At 44.9% G+C, this 18,453-nt stretch overlaps 1 protein-coding gene across 4 annotated transcripts in view; it reads left to right on the forward strand.

The window, feature by feature from the left end:
- Phc2 (polyhomeotic homolog 2) overlaps positions 1–18,453 on the forward strand; it is a 104,206-nt gene that overhangs the window by 59,551 nt on the left and 26,202 nt on the right. For all 4 annotated transcript variants that reach the window (XM_048815801.1, XM_048815800.1, XM_048815802.1 and 1 more), the window contains one exon: positions 935–1,247. In XM_048815801.1, coding sequence (XP_048671758.1) covers positions 935–1,247 — 313 coding nt within the window. The remainder of the gene's footprint in view (positions 1–934; positions 1,248–18,453) is intronic.

Consider the following 18,453-nt stretch of genomic DNA (forward strand, 5'->3'; position numbering starts at 1 on the left):
GCTCTTCAGTTCCTGTCTAGACAGCCTCGGCCCCTCTTGGCGGTTTTTCCCTCAAGTACAGATAGGGTTCAGAGGGCAGCATGCTGAGGGTTTAATACACCCACAACACTCCTCGGGATAACTTGCTTATTGCTGCTTTGCAAGGGGAAAATCCCATTCTGATTACATGTGCCAGCTCTGCCAGGATTCAGGGGAAATGGCACAGAGAGGGAGAAGATGAATCCTGGGTTCCTGCTTTCTGCTGGCAGCACATGGATATTCTTATGGCGGTGGAGATTCTAGGAGCTGCTGGGGAAGGAGGAGTCCTTCCAGCTCCCATTTCTCTACCCCATCTCCAGAATGGGGATGGGAGCCTAGGATTGGGTAGCAGTTATCAAAGTCTGGCACAGCTTCCATGTATCCAGCAGAGGGCGCCAGGAACCAGGCTGAGTAAACATGCTGCCCGTTTCTGCAAAGGCCTGGAGTTCACCTTATTTTGAGGACAAGATAATGCTTTGTTAGTGGCTTTCCTGGCCAGTTAACTTTCATTTTTGCCCTGGCCTTTTCCAGTGTGGGAAGCCCCATGCTCACTATATCTGGGAATTATTTCCAGTGGTATGCATCCAACCCTGTTAGTTTGGGGAGGAGGGAGGCTAACCGGGGGAAGAGCCTGGCCTCCCTGACCCCGCCTGCCCCAGCCGGGGAGCAGTCGCTTCTGAGAACTCAGTTACTTTTGCTGGTGGATCCAGTCGGGTAGTGATCTTTCTTATTCTTTCTAGAATTTCACTTGCTTCTGATTCCTCTTTCAGCCCTAACTCTTTCTTTTTCTGTCTAATTTTATAACCCACTATCCTGTTCAGCCACTGCTGGATCCATCCCTAAGTCCTCTATCTTGGTTGTGCTAGCATTTCTCCTGCCCACTTTCTCTGGACTCCCAAAGACCCCTCTTTTCCAGGTACAGAACCTGACCCTCCGAACACAGCAGACACCAGCTGCAGCAGCCTCGGGCCCTAACCCCACTCAGCCTGTCCTGCCCAGCTTGGCCCTGAAACCCACACCTGGCAGTAGCCAGCCTCTGCCTACCCCATCACAGGGCAGGAACACTGCTCAGGGTTCCCCTGCAGGTGCCAAGCCTGGCGTAACTGACAGTGTGGTGGAGCCACTCAAGAAAGGAGATGGCAATGGCAGCCTGCCAGGGAGCGTGGAGGGCCGGGCTGGGCTCAGCCGAACTGTTCCTGCTGTGGCTGCCCACCCCCTCATTGCACCAGGTAAGGGCTCCAGGAACAGAATCCAGACCAGGCTGTGAGTCAGGAGGAATCTTTGAAACCTTCGTTTTCCCCATGGACCAGCTGTGTGTCTCTCTCCCCTCTTCCAATCTTGAGGTGTTCATCAGCTCCTGATTCTGTTTCAACTTTCTAGTTTGATTTCTGTTTCTAACTTTAAGAAAGGAAGCCAGATGTGTAGGAATAAATGAGTTCTTCACAGTGGATCTTGGAGTACACTATCATATCTCTTAACCTTGAGTGAGCAGAGGTTGGCAGGTGGACAATTTTCAAATTCCCTGTGACTCAGTGAAAAGAATTGGGGCTAGCCAGAAGCACGGAGGAGCCACGCAGGGAGTGGGGAGTAGAGCATTTGTCTTCTCATCATTCAGCAGATGTTTGTTTACTGGTGTTTGCCAGTCACATTGCCACACATCTGGGTGTGCAGGGATCAATGAGAGCAAGAAGGGCACAGTCTAGGTGGGGAGACTGACAGGTACAGACAGGCTGTAAGCTCCAGCCACTGTAGGAGCAAGAGTGGGCCAGCCTTGTAGAGAGGAGCTGAGAAAGGCTTGCCAGTAAGGGTGACACTCGAGAATAGATCGAGGAGATTAAAAAAAGAAAGAAAAAAACAGCAAATTCTGCAAAGGGAATGAATCAGTGTTCCCTGGCTAGACTCCTTTCCCTGCTTGCTAAATGTTCCCAGCACTGCCTATTATAGGCAATCTTTAATGGGAAAAATCTGCCAAAAGTCCTAGAAGCCAGACTTTATCGGTCTAGGGAAATAAATAGAGTGGCGGGCAATATGGCTTGGTATTAAAGAAAGACTCTGGTCATATACCTGAGAAAACCACTAACCCTCTGCCCTCATCCAGGCCATTTTACCATTCAATGTAACTTGCATCTTTTTTTATTGAAAACCCTCTATTTGTTTACTCTAAATTAAAACCAAGATCATCTAAGCATGTGTGTGTGTGTGTGTGTGTGTGTGTGTGTGCGCGCGCTCACGCACACGTACACACACAGTTCTGGAGATTGAACCCAGGACCTCACATATGCTAGGCAAGCAGTATACCATGGAGCCATATCCCAGCCCTTTTTATTTTTTGAGACGGGGTCTCACTACGTTGCTGAGAATGGCCTCAAACTTGTGATCCTCCTGCCTCAGCCTCCCTGGTATACCGCTGCATTACAGCTACTGTGCCCAGCTCACAATATGACTTCTTACCTAAAGGAGCGGGCAGGCAAAGGGAAGAAACCAGATATATAAACAAATCCATTCAATTTCATAATCCTATTAGGTACCGTGGACCACAGATGATCACCTCACTGCCAGGCACAATGGTCAGAGGTGCCATCTCCTGAAAGCATGAGCAGTGACCCAGCAGATGAAGCGAGGAAAGGTATCCCAGACAGACAGAGGGAAGCACATAGAGAGCATGACCCTGAGTTGGAAAAAACTGGGCTGAAATAAATTTATTCATTTTTTGAGACTCCAGAAACCACCTGGGACAAAGGGCCAGTTGCTACCTCCAAGTGGCCACTGCTGAGTGAGGAAGACACTGCCCTGCTGAAGCGCCGTGGCTCCCAAAGTTTCTCAGTGGCTGACATGGCTTTCCCCAGAGACTCCAGCCTCTTCCTTTTATGGGAAAAGAAACTGAGGCTCAGAATGGTGAAACTCAAGGGGATCTTACAATGTGCTGACAGCAGCTTGGATTCCAGCTAGAACTTGGAAGCTGCGTTTCTTCTACATTCTCACTCGACCCACAGACCCTTGAACAATACCAGGACTCAGGACTCCCTGAGAACCCCATTCCTGCCCAGTCCAACATATGGCTTCTCTCTAAACCTAAGCAATCCCCCCAAAGTCTAACAACTTTTCAAAAGAAAGAACAGTTCTTGGGTTCTTCCTCCTGCTAGACATCTCTGGGTTCTCAAGGAAATTAGATAGAAAGGGACCAGCACTTAGGGAAAGTCCCTCATCTGTTAATCTGCTAGGCATTTAAATCTTAAAAAAAAAAAAAAAAAAAAAAAAACCCTTAAGGTAGGTATTTATCCATTTTATAGATAAGAAAACTGAGGCTCAGAAGAACTTAGTATATTCTAAGTTCTTAAAGTCACCTAAGTAGTAAATGGTAGAGTTGAGACCTAACTCCATATCTGGCAGAGTCAGCTTCTGTCCTTAATCAAGCCAGGTTGCCCCTTCGTTCTTATATTGCTTTGGGGCCTTCTTGGCCTTGCCTGATCCTGACCCAAAGCTCAAAGAGTCTAGGCGTTCTAAGACTGTCTGGACTTTGCAGAGCTGGTGACAGGCTCTCTCTTCTTAAGCCCTGTAAGCATCAGTGAGAAACAAACAGTCTTGTGATCCGGGAGCCTAGGTGTGGCTTGAGACTAACAGTGTGTGCCCGACACAGTACAGAGGCCAGGGCCCCATGGCACTCTCCGTGGAGCAGCTGTGAACTGAGTGCTTACTACAAAGACCCTCTCCCCAGAGACGCAGATCAGTGGGCTTTGCCCTGCTCCTGCCTCCCACCGGCCTCTCCTATTCTGGCCACCCCTCCTCTCTACAAGCCCTTGGTTCCACTCCCCTCTCTCACCTCCCAAACGGAAAGCAGCTGGGGGAGGCTTAGGAAGCTTGGATCCTCTGAGGGCCTCCAGAACAAAAAGACTAAAATAATTCGTATGGCCTGCTGGGGACAGCGTGAAGCAGCACCTGTCTTGGGCTTCACAGTTCCCCAGGCAGAGGTGACTTCTGGCCTCCTACCCAGAGGACCCACCGTGAATGAGCCAAGGGAGGGAAAGATCTGAGGGAGGAGTGTGCTCTTGCATGTGAGGCAGAGGGTGTGTGTGTTTTGTTTGCTATTTGAGCGTTTTGGGGGCAGCTAGCAGGCAGCCCCCAGGGAACGTAGCCAGTGGAGACCCTGGAGGGGTGCCTGTGTTCTCCTGGGGTGTTTCCTCCCCGAGAGGCAAACTCTCCATCCCAGCTGGGACTGCTCCCACTGACAGCTGTTTGGGGGCAAAGCTCCTCCCCCATGGCAAGCTCCCTGCTGTTCCTGCTCCTGTCACCTTGGCAACCAGCTTCTTTAGGCTCTGCAAATAGAAAAGGTCCCTTATGCCCTGAAAGGGGGCGGGGTGGGGGAGGGGAGTACAGGGAGGAAGGGAGCCTGAGGTTGCACTTTGGAGGGGAAGGCAATGGTCTGGTCTTGCCCTTCTCAGTGATAGGAGGACTGGACCACAGAGGGCAGAAGAGGAGCAGGCAGCAAGGGTCTCATGGGCCTGGCCTCCAGGGAGTCCTAAAGGAGTTGGGCCACAGCTCTAGCTTGGTTCTTGGAGTCCTCATTGTAGAGGATAAGCTCCAGGCTTTGGGTGCACACTCAGCCCAAAGGTGAGGAGAAAGTTGCTGACCGGGAGGGGGACGCTGTGATAAAAGGGAGCTGTTGGGTCATTGAAAATCTGGGGTCCTTTTCACCCAGTCCTGCTTCCAGATGCCAGGCCTTTGTTCCATAGCCTCAACCCGCCTCAGGACACTGAAGAGAGAATTCTCTGTTGGGCAGGCCTGCCACATAGCTGCTTTGTTTAATCACAGAGGGTATTCTGTGTCAGGGTGCAGAGATTTCCATCTGTAATAGACTGGACAATGTGATGCTTGCTGATTTTTGGATTCTCGGATACCACATTTCCCTTCCAAAGCAGCCACCAAACGATGGGGTAAACACACTTTTACTTTCAGAATCCAGCTAACAGCAGTGCATGCAGGTGAGCCTGTTGTCTCTGGAAATCAAAATTCCCACCAATTCTAACACTAAAATCATGGAACTAGCCATGCAGGTCACTTCAACTATCTACTGTAGAATCACATTTAAATGATGAAGAATCTCTTCTTACTATTCAGGGGGAAAATCCAGAAGATATAGGTTAGCAGTAGAGGAGTTTTATATTTTGCTTAACATCATTCACTGCATATATATGTATGCATATTTCTCTGTGTGTGTCTCTGTGTGTGTGTGTGTGTGTGTGTGTGTGTGTGTGTGTGTGTGTGTATGAGAGAGACAGAGGAGAGAGAGCCCACTGTGATACACAAAAGGCCTTGGAATTGTTCAGCTTTCCTTCTTTCCTAAAATTCTTTACCTAAGGCTTCTATTATACTACTTCCCTGGTCGCTACCAGCTAATAATAATAATTTCTAGTTAGTGAACAACCATGCTCTAGGTATTGTACTAACTATTTACCTATCTATCTCATTTAATCATAACGGTGATCATTCCATTGCATAAATGAAGATCTAGTTCAGAAAGAATAATTAACTGCCATTCCCAAATGATTCTACTCTATCTCTTGTTGATTTAGCAACTATTATGTGCCAAACATTATTCTAAGCACTACAGGAGTTACATAACTGAATAAGAGCTGAAATTTTAATAGGGGGTATGAAAATTTGGGTCATGCTTTTAAAAATGAGTCTGTTTCACGTGAAACAGAAGGAGGATTGTCTCAGCTGGCCCTGAGAAGCACCTGAACCCAAAGTGGACACATACATACATGACCATCTATGCGTGGAGGTAGGACCTGTCTTTCCTTTTCCCTTGCCTGCTGCCATTAGCTGTGGGTCTCCTCAGTCCTGTGCCCCCTGTGTTTATTTTTAACTCTTAAAGGAACTTATCTGTTCCCACCCCTCAGATACCTGCCACCTGTCTGCCAATAGCTTCTCAATATGCGTCCATCCCTGCTCTCATGCCCTCTCCCCAGAGATTTCCAGCTTCTCTAGGGTATTCCTACTTTGATTTCATCCCACTTTATACCATTTTTTCCCTAAGAATTCATGAACAAACAAAAACAAAACTTCTGAAGTCTTCCCCTATGGAGAGTTCCCCTTTCCCAGATTCCTGACCACTTTCCACAACCCCAAGGTCTTCCTAAGCCCACTTCCTTCACCAGGGAGGCAGAATGTTCTAGCAGGAAAAGCAGGGGCTTCAGACTTAGACCTGGCTTCAGATCCCAGTTTCATCACTTACTGGTTTAATGATCAAGTTTCTAAACCTCAGTTTCCTCATGTATAAAACAAAGGAGGTCACATTTTCCTTAGTCTGTATCAATGAATGAGACGCCTGCGAAAATGACCAACACAGAAAACGCTCTTCTCTTTCCCTTCCTGTTCCTACCCTTACCTTATCACCAGTTGATCACCAGGTTCTGATGATGCATCCTCTGTACTGGCTTCCTGCTTTGCGCAAGGCCAGCTGACTTGATGAGGCTTAACTGATCTCCAGGACATCCTTCTAAGCTGCTAGAATTATCTTCCTAAACAGCTGCATTGTTTCTTTCCTGTTTAGAGACCTTCACTGTGTCTGTATTTCCTACCTGGCCAGTTGGATTGTCGAGTCTCTATAAGGGCCCACAAAGCGGCATGTTGATGAGTGCTGATGGACGACTCTCTGACCTGGGTGGGACCTTCAAGACCCACGACACACCACTTGATTGCTATGGCTTCCTCACATAGACCCTCTGTTTCAAGCAAATAGGTCTTGTCTCTTCTCCCACTCCCACCCCTTTGTGACTGACCTGACCAGACATATTCCTTTTGCCTCCTACCTTCTGCCAGAACACATCCTTTTCATTGTCCATCCGTCCAAGACTCCCTCCGAAGTTCTCAGCAGCCACAGTTCATATTCCTGGGCTTGCTATATTCGTTTGTGCTTGTTAACAGCTATTCACTCAATCATAAGCATTTGGAGCTTTTGCTGTAGGCAAGCCACTGGGCCTCATTTGTCAAATGAAGTCAACTTCCCCTCAGCCTTCTGCATTGTGGAAGTCATTTGGAAATTACTCTCAGTTCTTGGTTGTAAAATGGGGACACTGCTCAATTGCCTCAGAGGCTTCTTATTAGGAATAAATGAGATTCAAATTATGAAAACTGAGAATTTCAAAGCAATGGTATTTTAAAAATGTCATCATTAACTGAGCATCTTCTGAGTACCAGTCATTGAGCAAAGGCAGCAAACGTTTTTGTGGTTCAAAATATTCTGTTTGATACTAACAATTACCCTAGATGCTATGTATCATCATTTACAGGACAGGAAGTCAAGATGCAGAGAGGCTTAGGCAGTTTCTCTAAGATCATAGGTGGCAGAACCAAACCCAACCCAGATCTACCTGACTCTAAAACCCATGCCTGTACTCACTTCCCTGTAGTGCTGTCCCTCTGCCAAGGGAGGGCAGGGGCAGAGATGCAGAAAACAGTTTCTTTTTTAATTCTCCAAGCCACTCAGCAAGGAATCCTGCCCACACAAGAGTATCTGGTGGTTTTGCCAGATGCTGCCAAGCAGACCCAAAGACATTAAGGCTGCGCAGAATGTGACAGAATGCCCTACACGTCTGTTTTTATGACCTAGTTTCCTCTGACAGGGAAACTCCCCCTAGTTCTCCTTCCCCTCTCAAACCTCTCCTGACCCTAAGCCTGGAGGGAATGCATCACAGAAAATTCATGTAGAATTGTTTTAGGTCTTTCTAAAAAGAGCACCCTTGCCGGATATAGTTGTGCAATTCCAGGGGCTCAGGAGGCTGAGACAGGAGAATTACAAGTTCAAGAGCAGCATCAGCAACTTAGCGAGGCCCTAAGCAACTTAATGAGACCCTGTCTCAAAATGAAAAACAAAAAGGGCTAGGGATGTAGCTCAGTGGTAAAGTGCCCCTGGTTAAATCTCCAGAATGAATAAATAAACAAATAAATAAATTTTAAAAAGTGACCTCATCTTTTCATGTGTGTGTGGAGCTCTGACCTCTAGTTAGCTTCAGTCTCAGTCACCTCCTGAAGCCTGGTCACATGAGACTTCTTTGGAGCAGAGCAACCTCTTGAACATGGTGCACAACTTAGACCCAACCTAAAAGTGCCTCCTCATCTGGCTCCCTCCTACAGACACCCTGGGCTGAGACTACTGTACAGAGCACTCTGTGGGTCCCTTAATACACCACAGTACCTATCCCTCCAGGTCTCCCCATGTGCTGTTCCTTTTGTGAAATTTCTAACTCTGAGCCATATTAAGCACTTCCTGAGGGAAGCCTTCTCTGCCCTCCTTCCAAAGCCAAATCCTCTTTTCCATGTTCTTATTATTCTGTGCTTATCCTGTCACAACATTTACCAAATGATGCCGAAAGTCTCTGTCTACCATCTGCCTCTTTTACTAGACTGTAATCTAATCTAGGGACCATGTTTTATCCAGCTCAAGCATAGTGCTTCCTCTGTAGTAGGTGCTTAGTAAATGCTGACTGACTGAATGGTTGAAAGTATATCTTCACTTAACTTTTTAAATCTTGAAAAGTAGTGGTTGGTAAAAAGATACACCATTTCTCTCCCACAGGCATCCTCCAATGGAAGTCAGTTTACTGGACTCTCAGAAAAATAAGGCTGTAGGCAGACTCACCACCCGTAAGCAGGGTGCTCGCAGTATTTCTAAGACAGTGAGCTGTTCCCTACATATGTGAAGCCTTGAGATCAATAGAGAACTATTATTGATAAATTTTGGCAGTGGATGCAGTCAAGGGAGTGTGCCAGTGACCCCTCAGTCAGCCCTCCTGCCCGTGAGATCTTAATCCTCTTGTTAGTATCAACACACTGGTTTGGAAGCAGTGAATTGGCCTCTTCAGATTCTAAGGAGGCAATTCAGGTTAGAGCACCAGCCAGGAAGTTGAGCGATGCTTCAAAGCAGTCTCTCCTTTGAGCGAGGTCCTAATTTGCAAAAGCCCTCAGCCCGCCTCTCCCCTGCTCCATAACACAAAGGATTGATCAGGCTTTGCAAAGCTGTGGTTGAGATCCCCCAGAAACGACCCGTGTTTCTTAGAAGCAATGAGCTTTCTGGCAGCGAGGGAGTGGGAGCTGGGGAGAAGCTATTGGTCTTTAGGAAGAAATAAGAAGAAAGGTCTGGAGAGATTTTTGTACATTAATATTTCACAAACTGATATACCCATCCTAGCTGGAGGGGAGGACATGACTTCTGGTATTGTGGCCTCACTGCCCCCAAATTGAACAGGGAGGGAAAGGAAGAGGGAGAAAGTGAATTGATCTTGTCGTGATCATCAGAAGACATTTGCTGATCACCTACAAACTTGCCATTATGTTAGACAAAGCAGAGGGTAAAAGAAGCACTGCTTTAATTAGAGCACATCTTTTGGATTAAAAGATAAGACTCAAAAACCTTTGACTCAAAAAGCATATAGTCTACTTGGAGCAACAGGACATCTACACACAAAATAATAAAAGTATTCCCATTTCATTTAATCTAAGACATCTCTTAATTGTAAGATGTAAGTTATTTTACTAACTCTTAAGAAAGAAACTAGCATCTGCTGTAATACGCAGCAGCCCAATTCCAAAGATGCTAAAATGGAGGGGATTAATCAATTTTTTTAATCAGTGAAATATGTATATAGGAGAGTACCTATTACAAATGAATCAAACAAAGCATTCAGGAACTCTAGGGAAATACCTGTAACTGAGGTTAAGGCAAACAGAGAGAAAACAGGAACTGAGGCCCAGCCAAAGCCCCTTAAACCTGAGATCACTGATGTGAAAATACCTATTCATTCTCTAAAAGCAGAAGGCAGGCATCCCCACAGGTGGAGGCACTAAGACTGAGGCCCAACAGACATGATGGGACAGGAAGTCTTATGGCACAATGAGGGAATCAGGGTGGGTGGGTACAGGAAGGTCAGGATAAGCTGGCTGGGTACAGGGTTCAGCCAGCTAGACTGTTGGTGAGACCGTGTGGCCTGTGGGATGATATCCATCTCACCCATGGACTGGCTCTAAAGAGAACAAGTCCCAACATACTCATTCACTCAGTAGTGCTGACTAAGCATCTTCTAAATTCAAGTTATTTTGGAAGAAACAAATGAGTTCCATAAATCTTGCTTACTAAGATTAGTCATTTATTGAAATAACTACAAGATAGATATCATGCTTACCTCCATTTTAAAGATGATGGCAAAAGGGTACAGAGAGGTCAAGTCATTTACCCAGCATCACACAGATGGTAAGCAACAGAGTTGGTATTCAAACCCAAGCATATTGATTATAGAACTCACATTTACTGCTGGGCACATTGCATCTCAGAAGACAGTGTTAATCTGAAAAACTTTAGTGGCAGTTCAAAAAATGGAAGAGTCCCATTGGCTATATGCATCAAGGAAGAATGACAAAAATTTGGTTTATGAGAAAAGGGACTAACTGTACAGGGGATAGGGCACAGCACAGTGAATGGCAAAGATTGCTTGGGTCAAAGAAATAATAAGAATAAAAAGGTTAGTTTATATTGAAAAGAGATCTTGAATGCCAGGGGCTTGGGACAACTATAGATAGGAGAGTCCTTGGTGGCGTTCAGTCAGGGGTCAGATCTGAGCACTAGGAAAGATTAATTTGCACTCTATTCATAGGATGAATTATAGCAGAAAGAAACTGGAATCAGGAAAAGGGTTATAAAATTATTGCAATACTCTATTAAAAGGATTTTTTTTTTTACCCAGGGTAAGTTAAACCATGTGTTTTCTTTTTTAATTAACCTCAAAAATACCTATTCATTCTCTAAAATACCTTAGGATCTTTGATCTATGAACTTATTTAAGTTTTATGAGCTTTATTTCCAGGTTGGGTTATAGTGGCATTATTTGTCCTGAAACGATTCCCTTTGGTTTTCTATGAGCAGCACAGGTTAGGGGAGAGCAGGGAATAGGGTGGGAAGTGCAGGAATAGAGGGCCAGGAGCTAGTGGTTTCCTCTCCCAGCCTTTGGTGTTAGCTTTCAGTCACTGTAGCAATCACCCAATCAGCTTATAAAGAGAAAAGGTTTATTTGGGCTCACAGGTTTGGAGGTTCCAGGCCATGACTGGTTGGCCCCAGTGTTTTGGACCTGTGGTCAGGCAACACATTGTGTCAAAGGCATATTCATAGTAGTTGAGCAAAACTACTCACCTCCTGGCCAGGAAGCAAAAGGAGGATGAGGGGGCAAAGGTCCCATAGTCCTCTTCAGGGGCAGCACACCCCCAGTGACCTAAAGTCTCCCAGGGCTCCCAGCACATGGACCTTTGTGGGTTGTTTAAGGTCCAAACTACAGCATTTGGTACAACAAATATGTATTATCTCTAAATTTATTCTCTGTCCTCCATAGATTTAGACCTTTTGCCTCTTTAACCTTTCCTTTCTCATCTTGTTAATCCTGAATTTTAAATCTTCCTACTATAACCACCCCAATCAAGTTGTAGAGCTAGAGAAAATTTATATGAGCACCTAGCCCAGAACTCTTGTTCCACTGGGAAAAGTTGAAGCTCTGACCACATCGTCAGCAGGTGGTGGGACACACCACTGATGCTCTAAGCTCCCCTGACATGGACCACTTCCAGCTCTCACCTCAGATGGGTAGCCCTTGGGATGACGGTGTCCATGGGAATGGGTTGCATTTTCAGTGACACAAATACCCATCACTTGCAGGTCCTTTTGGCCACTGGGGTCTAATAGGCATCTACAGTATCTCTCAGGTGCCTTATCAAGAGTTGTTTTTCAAAATACCTGAGTGTTAGTTTATCTGATGAACAATCTTTGCTGATTGGTAACCTCAGAGCTATCTGACATAGCATTAGGAGACAGGACCTAAATTGGGATCTGGGACAATTTATAATCACCAAATGTCTGCTGGCAGTTTCCACCAAGGTCCCATCATCATCTCAAACTCAACACATTCCCCTTAAACCACATCAATGTCAAGTTTCCTAATTCCCCCATCCAGGGCAATTCAGATTAAAATCTATGAGCCATCCAAATTCCCTCTGTACCATTGTGACTTTCCTTCGTATTGCTTCTTGTTTCTGTTCTTTCCTTTCCATTCCTGTTGGCATCCTTCTTGGAATTCCAGTTGGGCTGTGATGAGACAGTTGGAAAGTTGCATATAGACAAAAATTTTCAAAAGAAGGTATCTCGCCTAACTCAATTTGAAATCAGCGTACCTGTAGCATCACAGAATTCTTTTTAAAATACTAGCTTGAGACCGGAAGTTGCCTTTTTCTTGGTTGTGAGCCTCTAGTTGTGAAATCCATGTGTAAGCTTCCAGCTGTGACTGCCAGGGCATTCACATGGCACAGGCTCCTCCTGTGGGTCTCCAGCCACGGGAGTCTGTAGAGAGTGGCTTCTACTTGGGATAGAATCACTGAGCTACCCTGGGTGCCAGTAAACAGAGGGATTTGTGGGAGGAAATCAATCACTTGAGCTGAATTCCCTGAATCCTTAATATATACAGAGCAGCCGCTAGATGCTGAAGGGATTACTAAAAAATATAAGCTTCCTTAATCTCAAAGAGACGGCCTAGTTAAATAGCAGAAAGAAAAGCTAGCAACACATGGAAACAAAGAGATTCCAGATCAGGACAGGCATGATGGCACACACCTATAATTCCAGCCACTGGGGAGGCTGAGGCAGGAGGATTGCAAGTTCATGGCCAGCCTCAGCACTTACCAAGACCCTGTCTAAAAAGAGAAAGAGAGAGAAATTTAGATCAGGCCAGGTGTGGTGGTTCATGCTTACAATCCAAGCTACTTGACGGGCTAAGGCTGGAGGATCACAAGTTTGAGGCCAACCTCAGCAATTTAGCAAAACCCTATCTCAACATTAAAAAAAAAGGGGGGGGGAGGTTAGGGATGTAACTCAGTGGTAAAGAGCCCCTGGGTGAAATTCCCAGTACAGGAAGGAAGGGAGGAAAGGAAAAGAAAAGAAAGAGAGAAAGAAAGAAATTCCAGATCAAGACATGTTTTATCTTCTTGTAAATAAACCCATCGCTGTCCAGCACTATGTTAGGTTCAGGATAAAGAGATACATTGTAGTTTCAGACCACTGGGGATTCATGACTTAAAAGGAAGACAGATAAGTAGCAATATCACCCACCAAGAATAATATTATTATGACAGAGGTAAACCAGGGATGCTTTGAGAACCTAAACTAAGATGGAAATAATATTTATAATTGTATCTAGAAATGATTGATCATGGCTGTGTGCCAGGCACTGCTATACAAATTATGTCATTTGCTTACATTTTATTTTTAGGTTTTCCCCTCCTTTCATCTTTACAGTGATTTTCTGGGCAGAAACTATTTCCAATTTTTGGATTAGGATGGTGAGTTTTGGAGAGGTTAGGTAGTGGTAACTAGTTAGTTCCCATGGTTTGTCAAAAAAAAAAAAAAAAAAAAANAGCGACTGGGGAGGCCACAGCTCAGGCAATCCCACAGCCCCATTTGATGTGTTTTTGGGTAGGCTGAGTGTTGAAGTCATCTCTGGGTGTTCCAAGGAAGATGACTGAATCCTAAAGCCCTGCCGGCTGCCCCAAGCTCCACAGAAACGGGGGTAGTGTGTGAGAATGCAGAGGCAATTTATGAGAAGACCAATCTCTTTGTCCTGCCCCTAACAGCCCCAGCAGTGCTCCCCTGATGACTGGAAGGAAGTGGGACCTGGGGAGAAGAGTGTGCCTGAGACTCGGTCAGGTCCATCACCACACCAGCAAGCCATTGTCACTGCCATGCCTAGTGGCCTGCCTGTAGCCAAGAGCCCTAGCATCCAGCAGTCTCCAGCTCACGGTATGAAGCATAGTGGGGCCCTTGGAGGAGGGGAGAAAGTCGGTCTTCCTAGCCATCCCCTGGCACATTTCACCTGAGCATCTGGAACGTGAGGGTAAACTGTAAACCCAATGAGGCAATGAGAAAGCTAGGCAGTTAGAAACAAGAGGGAAATGAGAAGCTGCATCAGGGATGCAGACAGAGGACCCAGGAGATATAGAAGGAAATTGGTAGAGAAAGAAAAGGAGAGTTGAAAGTTCTAGAGCCAGACTCTACAGCCTTCATTGTCACTGGTGTCAGATGTATGTGCAGATAGTCGCACCAAGTTGAGAGTTGAGGTAAGGCATCCTGTTGTTGATTGTCTGCTTCATTTAGTATGAGAAATTTTCAATTTCTTGAAATTGGAAATATGGCAAGATGGTTGCCATATCTCAAAGATAAGGGCATCTAGAAGGGATTCAGAAAGCACCTTTGAGGGAATTGTGCTCAGCCCTGGAGTCCCCACGTGTCTGAGAGTTACCGCCCAAGATTTAGGAGGCTGGATCCCTCCTCCCTGATGGGAGAGTCTCAGCAGGACCTCCGCCCTCTATAGAGATCCATTTGCTTCCCTTGCCCTCTCTGCCAGTTCGCACAGCAATCTTGGCCCACATCTCAGTGACATTTTGAGCCATGGGCCACCTGCAGCTCAAGGAGGCAGTTCAGTCACGATGCTAAGTGTGTGCTAGGAGTAGGGATGGGAGAAACCAGAGAAAAAGAATCTAGAAATTGAAAAAGGAGAAGGGAGGAGAAAAATACTTTGGAACAAGGTAGGGCTAAAAGTTTATAAGGACCTAAAAGGAATAGGGGATGAGATCAAGGAAATAGAAAGCAAAATAATATGGAGAAAAGATACTAGAAAAAATTAAATATGGGAAGGAAATCATCCATTCTCATTGTACACTTGCAATGGTAAGAGGATCATCATTCTGGAAAGCAGCCTGGGGGTTTGGCTCACTGGTCCAGCACTTGCCTGGCATGCATGGGTCCTTGGGTCCCCTGGGTTCAATCCCCAGCACTGAAAAACCACACTCTCTCTCACACACACACACACACACACACACACACACACACACTCAAAAAAAAAAGGAAAAGAAAAGCAGGCCCATTTTTTTCATTTATTTATTTATTTTTAATTTTTATTTTTTGTTTTAATGAGTTACACATGACAGTACAGGCCCATTTCTTTTTGGAATTGCTCTAATTATCAGAAAGTTGCTTTTCAAGTAAGCCAAAACCTGCCCTTCTGGAACTTGACCATCACTGATGATGATTCTGTCTTAAAAATTTTAACAAGAATCCATCTCACAGTATCATTGACAGTTGTTATGTCTCCACCATCTTCCTCTAACAGAGAGAGAGAGAGAGAAAGAGAGAGAGAGAGAGAGAGAGAGAGAGAGAGAAATTGAGGCCATGCATGGTGGCATGTAATTGCAGCAATCCAAGAGGCTGAGGCAGGAGGATCACAAGTTCAAGGCCAGCCTCAGCAACATAGAGAGGCTCTCAGTAACTTAGGGAGATGCTGTCTCAACATTTTAAAAAGAAGAGAGGGCTGGATGGAGCTCAGGGGCAAAGCACCACTGGGTTCTATCCTCAGTTCTAAAAAAAAAAAAAAAAAAGAAGAAGAAGAAGAAGAGGACAACAATGACAAACCCCTCCAGGCTAAAGACCTGAGACTTTTTTCATTTTTCTCTATGACTTTTCAAAGCCTCCATTCCTACCATTCTAGTCTTGCTTATCGATCCATGTTCTTTTACTTGTTTTTCTAAAGTGTGGCATCCAAAATTAAACACAGTACTTCCAAATTAAAAAGTCACTAATCCTTATAAGCCTTTTAAGAGACAGGACTATTTCCTAGATCCACATGAAAAGGTAGGAAAGAACTAAAATTTGCTGAGCACCTACTATGTGCTGGATACTCTTCTGTCCTTTACTCACTCATGATACCCCTGAGATAATTATTATTATCCCCATGATTCACAGGGGAAAAACAAAAGCCTAAAGGAACTACAGATCACACAACTGTGAAAAGGCATCAATCTGGCCCTGGCTCCTAGTGTAGTAATTCCCTCACCTTCCTTCATCGATGTACTGTGGCCCCATATTAACTCCTCCCACTCATGGGAATGGTGCTGTTGGTTCACAGAGTACTATGTCAACTGAATTTCAGAGGGTTGGATTTAGTTTTGGTTTTATTTCAGAGGGTTTTTGTTTTGTTTTGTTTTTTCCCCATGAATTTGCTATCTTGCCTGGTCTCTCCTCAATCTCAAACTTTCACAATTTATATTTTGAACCAAAATATGATTAATTTTATCTTCTAAATGTTACCTTGTGAATTTAGCCCATAATTCCATCCTAACAATAATTAGTGATAGTTAATACCTAACATTTATTAAACTCTTTCTAAAAGGCTTTACATACATTTCCTCATTTGATCCTGACAATAACCCTCTGAATAGGAACTATCATTTATCCCTATTTTAAAAGTGAGAAAACCACGGTACAGAAAGAATAAAATGTGGGAAAGGAATTTTTTATATATGAACCCTTTTTATTCATTATGCTATCTTTTCCACTTAGCTTTGCCACCTGTAATTATACAGTACGATTTCCTAGTCTTTTACCAATTTGCTGATAGGAATGTTGTATAGGACCTACTGAGCTACATACCCTGTCTCCAGGCTGTTGCTAATCAACATTCTTTGTTCAAGGACTTTTTATCCTACATCCCCTAAGTGAACTGACATTTGCCTACCTTCTTTCATCTTGTCCACAAAGCTCTCAAAATTATCTTTCTGCAGAGCACAGTGGTGTATGCCTGTAATCCCAGTGGCTCAGGAAACTGAGGCAGGAAGATCACGAGTTCAAAGCCAGTCTCAGCAAAAGCAAGGTGCTAAGCAACTGAGTGAGACCCTGTATCTAAATAAAATACAAAAGCGGGGGTGGTGCTGGGGATGTGGCTCAGTGGTTATGATCAACCCATAAAAAGCATCCTGTTCTTGAGGTCTTATCTTATGAAAGAAGTAAGCCTTGCATAGTGGAAACAATTGCCAAGCAAGCCTGCCTTAAATATCCATGCATTCGTGTATGTGTGAATGCCTGCGCTGTTGGTTGGGAGGCAATACACAGACTGTCCCAACCTTCAAGGAGTTTAACATCTGCAGGGAAAGATGTTAAAGTACACAGGAAGAAAATTACAGTAAAAGCTAAGGTGCCATGTTAAATGCCATGGAAGAATCTTAGGTAAGTGCTTTACAAGTGGCAAGGAAGGAAATAAATCCTGCCAGGTAGAGATTACAAGGATGAATTCCAGGGAGGAAGTGGCATTGTGCTAGATCAGGGATTGGCAACTACAGCCCCAGGGCCACATCCATCATAACCCTAGTATTAACAGTTTGCAAGCTAATAATGATTTTAACAATCAAGAGAATATTATTTTGTGATAACAGGAAAACTCTATGAGATTCAAATTTCAGTGTTCATAGCGAAGTTCTGTGGCATCTCTCATACCCCAATGACAGGGTGGATAGCTGGGCAGAGACCATGTGGCCTGTAAATTCCAAGATATCTCCTCTCTCTTCCCTTACAGAAAAAGTTGGTCACTGCATTTCTTGAGTCTGGAATATAGAAAGTTGAGGAAAGAGCATTCCCAGAAGGACCAGTGGAAGTTAAAGGGGTGGGGTCAGAAAGTATGGGTATGTTTGGGGAATAGAGAGAAGCTGAGTATTCAATCCCTCATTACCTCAGTTTGTAAAGCAAAATATAATATGTAAGAAATGCAGAGACACCGGGGTAAGGAAATGTGAATATTAATAAAAAAGAGACTTGAAAAATAGTAAAGTGGAAAGAAAAGGAATGATGGGAAATGGAGAGAAGTAAAATTCAGAGAATGCAAAATAAATATAAAACATGGAAACAAACAAAAGGTATAAGGCCAGAGGGTTAAAAGAGACAGAATGATAGAGAATGAATAGGAATACCAAGAAAGGCAAGATGGGGGAATATTGGGAATAGACAGAAATTCGCTGTGGTTTATCCCCAGCTCCTGGGGTGAGAATTGTGTCATGTTGTACATCGTTCGAACCCCACAGCTCTTAGCATGTTTTCTGACTGAGGGTATTTCTCTAGACTGTTCAGGTTTAACTAGTGTGTTCTGGGAAGAAAACTAACATTTATTGGGCTCCCACTGTGCGTCAGGCGCTGCAAGCAATTTGTAAATCAGTTAACCCTCACATTAAACCTAACGGGTAGGGATTACGCCCTTTATGGAGGTATGACTGGGTCACTTTAGTCATTACTTCCCCTCTCTGATCTTCGGTTCCCAGTGGGGAGGATAATGACCACTTGGAGGGTTATTGTGAGCACAGGACAGAGGGCGCGTTCACTTAGGCCCTGACACATACTCAGCCCTCAATTACTAGTGGTCGTTATTACGATGCTTGCCTCCCAGGCCCCACAGACAGTGAACCGTCAAGGCGGGAGTCACAGGCCACTCCGCCCCGGGGCACTTCTGCGGAGGACAGGGGCAACAGTGCTAGGGCGCGCCACTCGCCTCCCGAGACCCAGACCCGCTCGCCCGGCCGCGTTGCCCC

The sequence above is a fragment of the Marmota marmota genome, unplaced genomic scaffold (assembly GCF_001458135.2).
Source record: "Marmota marmota marmota unplaced genomic scaffold, marMar, whole genome shotgun sequence".
Classification (NCBI taxonomy): Eukaryota; Metazoa; Chordata; class Mammalia; order Rodentia; family Sciuridae; genus Marmota; species Marmota marmota.